The sequence below is a fragment of the Sparus aurata genome, chromosome 11, assembly GCF_900880675.1.
Source record: "Sparus aurata chromosome 11, fSpaAur1.1, whole genome shotgun sequence".
NCBI classification, from domain to species: domain Eukaryota; kingdom Metazoa; phylum Chordata; class Actinopteri; order Spariformes; family Sparidae; genus Sparus; species Sparus aurata.
Window position 1 is genome coordinate 8,198,549 of NC_044197.1, and position 7,487 is coordinate 8,206,035.

Consider the following 7,487-nt stretch of genomic DNA (forward strand, 5'->3'; position numbering starts at 1 on the left):
GGAAGAAAGTCAATGGCTACTTGTCTGTAATCTGAGTCAGACTGAGTGCCCACAGCAAATCATTTGTAAGGGTAGCCGTACTTTTTTGATTTAAGTCCAACAGGACTTGAATCCAGTGTTGTTTTATTTTGTTGAGTTGGCCAGAGGTCCTGCTGTATTATACACAGAAGCTCATTCTGTTCAAAAACCTCAAACCGCTCTCAAACTAATTAAAGTTTTATTGTGAAAACCACTTGTGTTCATTGTTGTTTGTGTTGAAGTCACTATTTGTGGCTGGAATTGCAAACAGGCACTCAGTCCTGGATCCATCTCCAGCCAAAAATGCTCTGTTCTGTAAAACACTCACAATCAGGGTGGAGTGGGTTTTACCGTGCTGCAGTTGAACCATGAAAAACTCCTGCCGTGCCGTACCGATGAACACAGAATACTAAAAACACACCTCTCTTAAATGTTTCTATGCCTCTGTTCATTTCTGTCATCCTTCATATGTGTCATATCAGTTTTATCAGGGTGTCAGGTTGGTGTCAGAATTATCATATAATCAGAAGGATCTGAACAAATCTGCATCTTTTGTGATCCATCTTCTTATCACACCTGTAAAGGTGAACCATACTTTAAAAGGCTAATGAAAACATACATACCAACTGTTCACCATGGATATAAAACATTACTGCATCGATATAAATGAAACCACCTACGAGTTTGAGTGGTACAAAAAAGAATCTCAGACTGATCTGGGTGGTGATGGTGACATCTACTGTTTATAACCACAATTACATATTCAGGGATGTAAATAACAATTTATGAAAGAAAACAAATGTGTGAATTAAAACTAAAAAGGTAATTAAAAGACCCAAAGAATTCTCAGTGTTGTGGGGTTTGTGATTTTAGTATAAATATCTGAAGTTGGAATTTAGTTTTATAAATAAGGCTTTCATATCTCTCATGCAAGTCTATGAAAAAAACAATATAGTATCAAAAAACATGATCAATCTAAATATTCCTAATGTTCTTGCATGAGTTTATGGCTTTTCTCGTTTCACAGCCTTGCTAGTTATGAGTTATTTATCTTACGGGCATTATTATAGGTCACAAGACACAAAACATAAAGAGGTACAGGGTTTTATCTGATTTTTGGTCATTTAAAATGAACTGTTTTTAAAGAAGAGTATGTGTAATATTCTCTAAATCAAATGTTTTGGGGGTTAAATAAAGACTTTTATTTTTGTAGAATTATATGTAAAACATCTGTTTAAAGTCGCACGAATATAGCAAAGTTTTAAGACTGTGTTTTTAACAACTCGCGCGTGTTGTTGTAACTGTGCTGCAATTCTTCTGAATGCAGTGAAAGTTTCTCCACCGTGTAGCAAATCAAAGTTACACAAACAGACCCCGACCACATCATAGCAGTTTTAATGCAAATGACACACGTATATAACATAAAATAAAATCTGGACAAGTGAATAGTATTTTAATCATATTCTTTGTGTACATTCAGACATCACTATACAGCAGTGGCAACGGGCCGCGGTTGGAGTCTGGATCACTCAGTCGGCGTGCAGCAGCTCGGGTCTCAGGGTGTGTGTGTGGTCTCTGTACACTACGCTTCAGAGGTGGACACTCTACCACACAATAATGACACACACTATTAGATGATGATAACAAGAACTCTGTATAAACATGGTGTTAGCAGCCTGTTGTTCATTATAATCCTTACAATTACTGCCGCCATCAGGATAATGACAGGATTTCAATAGCAATTATGGACTGTGTGAAAATTACTTAGTTGGGGAGAGGAGATGATGCTTTTTATCTGAGGTCCTCCCCAGAATTATTCAAATGTTTTCTTTGGATTTAGCTAAAAAAGCTACGACCCTTTTCTCCCAATATCACAAAAAAATAATAAACAGTGTTAAATTGGCACGAAGCACTCACCTATTAACATTTAAGATAATCTTTTAAACCTTCATTTTTCAGAGTAGCCATAAGATGTCATACAGACATGTCATACAGATGTCATACAGACTTTGGATGTTTGTAATTAAGAGTTGAAAAGATGTCCAAAAAAGATGTCTGGCTCTTCAGTGGACATCTTTTTCAACATTTGACAAAGACCTTGAAATGACATCTATTGGACATCTTGCTCAGTGGGAAATCGTTAAAAACGACAAGCTGTCTGGAAGGTCTCAAAGAAATGTATGCATGGTTTCATTATGATGTTAAAAAACACTGCTGTCCTCTTATCAAAAGTAATATTTTTGATACAGTTTCACTCAAACTATTTGTTCTATTTGTGCGACTACTTTGTGTTATTTTTATTGTTTCGGCTGACCCCTACAGTGCCTGTTTTAAAATCCCCTCTTAAAAGCACGTCTGTCTTTTTTCTGTGGTCTTATCACCTTTATTATGTTTTGTCTTTTAAATTTTCTTTGTTTTCATTGTGTTGTTAATATTAGATTTTTTGCTATTTTAGATTATACCACAGCAACTGTTTTTATAGTACATTTTGATTTAATTCCATTTTAACCATTTTAAACAGAGAGTGCTAAAACAAAAACCTCCTCCCCCGAATACACTAAACCTTCTAATAGCCAAAGAACAAAACAAGACACCTCCCTTTCCTAGTGTCATGTCTTTTTAAGGGTGTCCATGCATGCTGAGTATTACCTTTAATTTAATCATATTCTAAGGATCGTCTTCCATTTCTTGGCTGTAAGCACAGACAAAAAGAAATGTTCATTATATCATCAAGGAAAATATACTTTCTTTTACTTCCTGACAGAAACATGTTAAACATGTTCATACCCGATAGAGGAAGTAACCTCTGCTCTGGATGCCCCCAGGTCCCTGGAGTTCAGCCTGAATCACAAAAAAAAACCAACAACAACACAGAATTTAACTTGAGGAGAATTCCATGTTTTGTGACACTTTCACAGCGTTGCCTCCGCCGGCAAAAGCCACCAGCACTCGCTCAGACACTCTCCACATTTCTCACTCGTGATTCCTCTGCGTTCACTTGGTGGATGTCAGCGCTTGTTCGCAATGAGGGATACATTCACCTGTCAGCTGCACTAATTTCAGACCATAATTACTGGCAGCCTGGAAAAGAACAACTAATGTATACTGAATTTGTACAGAGAGTGACGAGAGCTGCCCGATGTGAAGCAGCATTATTGACATGTATGCTCAGGGAGAGCAAATCACACATTCAGGAGGCTGAAAACACACATTTCAACACCAACATTTGACTAAAACACATGAAACTATAACACAAGTTCCTATTTTCTACAAGTAAGAGTAAGAAACATCTGAATAAATAGTATTTATACCACTGATTGTGTACAGGTTCTTGTGTTGCTAAAAACAAAGTATTTGTTTTCAATATCTTTGCTTTATCAATCAGTGGCTGTGAGGCTATTTTGTAAAGCATGAAACAAAAGAAATGGGGAGTGAAACTGACGTGGGTAGTACATACGCGCGTTGAGAGTCCTTTCTCTCTTCTGGTATGGAGTTGAGAAACTAGATGTAGGAGAGGGTGCAACTGAGGGGTCTAACGAACACAGAGCCAAACACACAGACATGAATAACTGCTCCAGTGTACAGCAGAGTACACATACGGAGCCCTCAGAGGGAAAAAGAGACGACCTCCGTTTCTCTCTTATTAACACACGAGAACATGCAACACAGAAATGCAAAAATAAAAACAAATGCTTCAGATTTCTTCATCTGCATGGCATTCAGCATTATTCACACATCAGTGTTGGAGAAGCAGGAGACAAAATAACTTCATATTTCATGTGAGAAATATGGTTTGTTGTGGCAAGTGAATGTGCATCCTGGGATGTTTTGTGTTTCTGTAGGAAATACGAATACAACGACTTATTTCTCACTGAGTCCGGTGCGGACAGCGGACATATTTCCTTCTATTTTCATCACAGCTGCAAAGAGACAGCTCCATGCGTCATCTTTGTTCAACTTTTATCGAATAATTGCCCAGAAATCTTCTTTACTTTCAACTCACACATGAAAACGAATCAAAATGCTCTTTATCATCTAATTTCCCCAATATCAAAAGCTATGCTAAGAACTGCAGACATATTTTGGAGTATTGACATAATTTTTCTGCAACTTTTGAAACTTTTTCCTTGTATTTTGGATCAACGTATTGCTTTATTCCTTCCAGTATGAGTAACAGAGGGGCATAAACATGATCCAAGTTCTCATGCAATCAAGAAATAAAGCTGGCTGTGGGGCCATTCTGTCTCCTTCCTGCACAAAATGCTGCTGTTTTAGGAGAATAAGCATCTGACAAGCAGAGCACAGAACAAGGGAGACGAGCGCTGACAGAAGATTCGCATTTTTGTGTACATGAGGACTGTGTATCCATATTGTAGTATTTGTCTGCATGCAAACACATACAATAGTGGGTAATACTTTAATTTACAGGTTGTTAATCAAGTAGGAATGGGAAGAAATAACAGAATAAAATCAGTTTAGGCAGTTAGGCATTCGTAGAATTACAAGGAATCACTGTGTGTTGGTAAGATTAATGCAGAGCAAAGAGGATTATATTAAGTTAACACTATACTTGTGTTGTCACTGAGTATTTAGCATTTCTAGCCCTCGTGTTATTGTAAAGAGACTGTTAGCAGATAATATCAAGTTGCGAGGTTGGGCTCATGTCAACATTCTTTTGCACAAAGTAAATGCAGTGGCCAGTTTCCATGACTTCCAGTGTTCAGTTACATTACTGAAATATGACTCAATTAGAAGTTTAACTTCTGGTATTACAAAAGTGTTCCTCTCAAACACTGCGCAGTATTAGTTACTTTTAAAGCAATTTAATAGTTGTAATTAGTTGCTTCCATCACTGGAAACTACCCGTATGTTTCAATGGAAAAATACAATTAGAAGTTAACTATGGTGCGATCAATCCATGTGATGTCATCTGTTGACAGCCGTTTTTTTATCGCCACTATAATGGTTAAAGATGCAAAATACTACCTTAATTGCCATATAATGACCTTATAATTATCCCCATTATTCTGCAGTAATTTGACTCTGTAATTACCCAATAGTTAACAGCAATTCAACTTGTCACTACATTTGTTTCACTGATTTTACTTTTGTTATTTCTTTGCAATTTCTTCATTACTCATTACGATGTAACAAACAGGCTGCAAATTAAAGGGTTACTTATTAGTGATGGTAATTGTGCATCGGCATGCATTTTGTTGGGGGAATGAAGCGTGATCATTAACAGGGTTGATTCAACAGATTCAGTCTTTATGACACAGTCACAACATACTGTAACAGAGACCCTGTGAAAAGGCAGAACCCTTTGCTCACACATGACCACACAAAGGCACGCAGGTACACACAGACACACAAACAATTCAACACAATGGAGTCATTACGTTTAATCTTATGAGTGGGTGAGGTTGAACCATTTAAGGGAAAATAAGAGAAAAATAAGTTGCACTCACCCTTTTACTTTTTTCCTCCGCTTTCAGCTCCTGAGAAGACAAAATTAGTCTTTTAGTGGACGTCACTCATTTCTCTGAGCTGTATCATATCGAACATAGTGTGGAAAAAACATACAAACCACACTATACAGTTTCCTCTGAGATGTTCTCTAAGAGATTATAAAGTGTGAGGTACCTTTGACTTTTCAACCAGCATCAAGACACAGAGTTCTCCTAAGACATCAGACGCCTGGAAGAATAAAAAGAAGAGATTATTAAACATGCTATAAACATTAAATATAACAAAAATGAAGCCAGACAGAATCGCATCTAACTTACCCAAGACTTCGGGCCTGCGGAGAGGTAGGACGAGCACACAGCGTCTATCTGTGGAGCATCACAGAGGATGATGAAGAGGAACACAGAAGGGATGAAGAGGAGAGAATGAATGAAACTGTGCTGCATACGGTACCTGGAGAAGATGCCTCTGGTCTGTCGTGGCTTTCTGAAGTTCTGCTGGAGCACCTTTGGTTTCACACAACAACAAAGAATCAGTTAATATAATACAGCTAATTCAAAAGCTTTTATTGACGGATGCTGCAGGTCGTCAGTGAACATCATCTCCTGCGTGGCCGTTTTGTTTACGCTCTGCTTCGACACGACGATAATCAGAGGTAAAAAGCTCAGCTGTAGAACGTGGAGGGAGTTATCATCCAACACGTTGATGGAAGTCTGCCGCCTTCTAAATATCAGCTTTTGAAAACATTCATAAAGTCTTATAAATTAGATTTCATTCTCTTCTCAGAATCTCTCTAATCACATTTCTACAATGAAGACGCGTTAACAGTACAAACTGATGGTGAGCCAATCTGACATCTTCTGAAGAAGTGCCGGTCAAGCTACATCTTCGCACATCTCAATCATTTGTGACTCTGTGTTGGATAGTTGACACATCAAGTCGCAGGCTTCAGACCAAAGCGAGGATTCTGGCTGCTGTCTCTGCCTGTTTGACACCGCATCAGTTTCAGAGCACAGATGACAGTGATGGATGGGAGACGGCTGGATCGGTGGATACAAATCAGACATCTTAATTAGAAGAGAAAGATCTTCACTGACTGACTTTTCTAAACAAACTAATCAAACAAACTGACTAAACTGAATGAACAACACAATATCTTTGTTTATATGTGGCGGACCCTGCCACCTCTCTAGCTCCAAACAGTGTTCTGGGGACCTTAAATTCCTCTGAGAACAGCTTCTTTATTCAGTTATCTGCATTTGTATTATCAGACTAAAACTACATATTGCCCCTTTAAACTCTGTATGCATCTCCATCTACAGATCGATTCTTATCATTAACTCATATACAAATTATTGATCTACAGCATAAGAAAAAAAGGAAAAAAATACAAATTTCATATATTTGCTGCAGAAATACATCATTATTTGTTCTTATCAATCCCATTATTACTTGACACTAACCATAATGTTAAGTTTGTTGAAAAGTTAAAAATGTTGATTTTAAGTACTTATTGTTGTGGTTTTCCCTCCAAATGTGTTGACTTTCCAGATTATCTGTCTATTCATACTTTAGGATAATAATGTGTAGGATTAGATAGATAGATAGATAGATAGATAGATAGATAGATAGATAGAAAAGTTTGATAGCTTTGACACATGCAAGACTTTTAGAGAGTTTTATCTGCCAATAAGCACACAAAACCAAACATGCAGAGGATCTTACTGTTGCAGACTGGGATGCTGAGGATGAGCAGGGCTGTGAGGGAGATGCTGGCCGTGCTGAGTGGACTCATGGCGCTGCTGCTGACGCTCTGCAGGCTGCTGGCGGCTCCGCGCGGCGCAGGCTGACTTTGGCTCTGGAAGGTCCTCATCTCCGCGCTCTGCTGGCCTCTTGTTTTTTTGATGGGGGGGTTCTGGGGTTTTTTTTCTCTGTCCGCTTGACTTCTTGCTCTCCTGAGACTTTCTGCCTCACGTCACAGAAATATGCAGGCTCGTGTCGCA

At 38.2% G+C, this 7,487-nt stretch overlaps 1 protein-coding gene across 2 annotated transcripts; it reads right to left on the minus strand.

The window, feature by feature from the left end:
- Positions 1–1,395: 1,395 nt before the first annotated feature.
- nmu (neuromedin U) lies at positions 1,396–7,487 on the minus strand. 2 transcript variants are annotated; one of them, XM_030432705.1, is made up of 9 exons: positions 7,210–7,487; positions 5,938–5,990; positions 5,805–5,852; positions 5,662–5,715; positions 5,487–5,516; positions 3,476–3,550; positions 2,806–2,859; positions 2,668–2,710; positions 1,396–1,622 (listed from the first exon to the last, which is right to left on the minus strand). In XM_030432705.1, exons 1-8 carry the CDS (start codon positions 7,355–7,357, stop codon positions 2,675–2,677), a joined length of 498 nt encoding a protein of 165 aa, XP_030288565.1. In that variant the 5' UTR covers positions 7,358–7,487; the 3' UTR covers positions 1,396–1,622; positions 2,668–2,674. The 2 variants fall into 2 exon arrangements, with proteins under 2 accessions (XP_030288565.1, XP_030288567.1); XM_030432707.1 differs by lacking the exon at positions 3,476–3,550.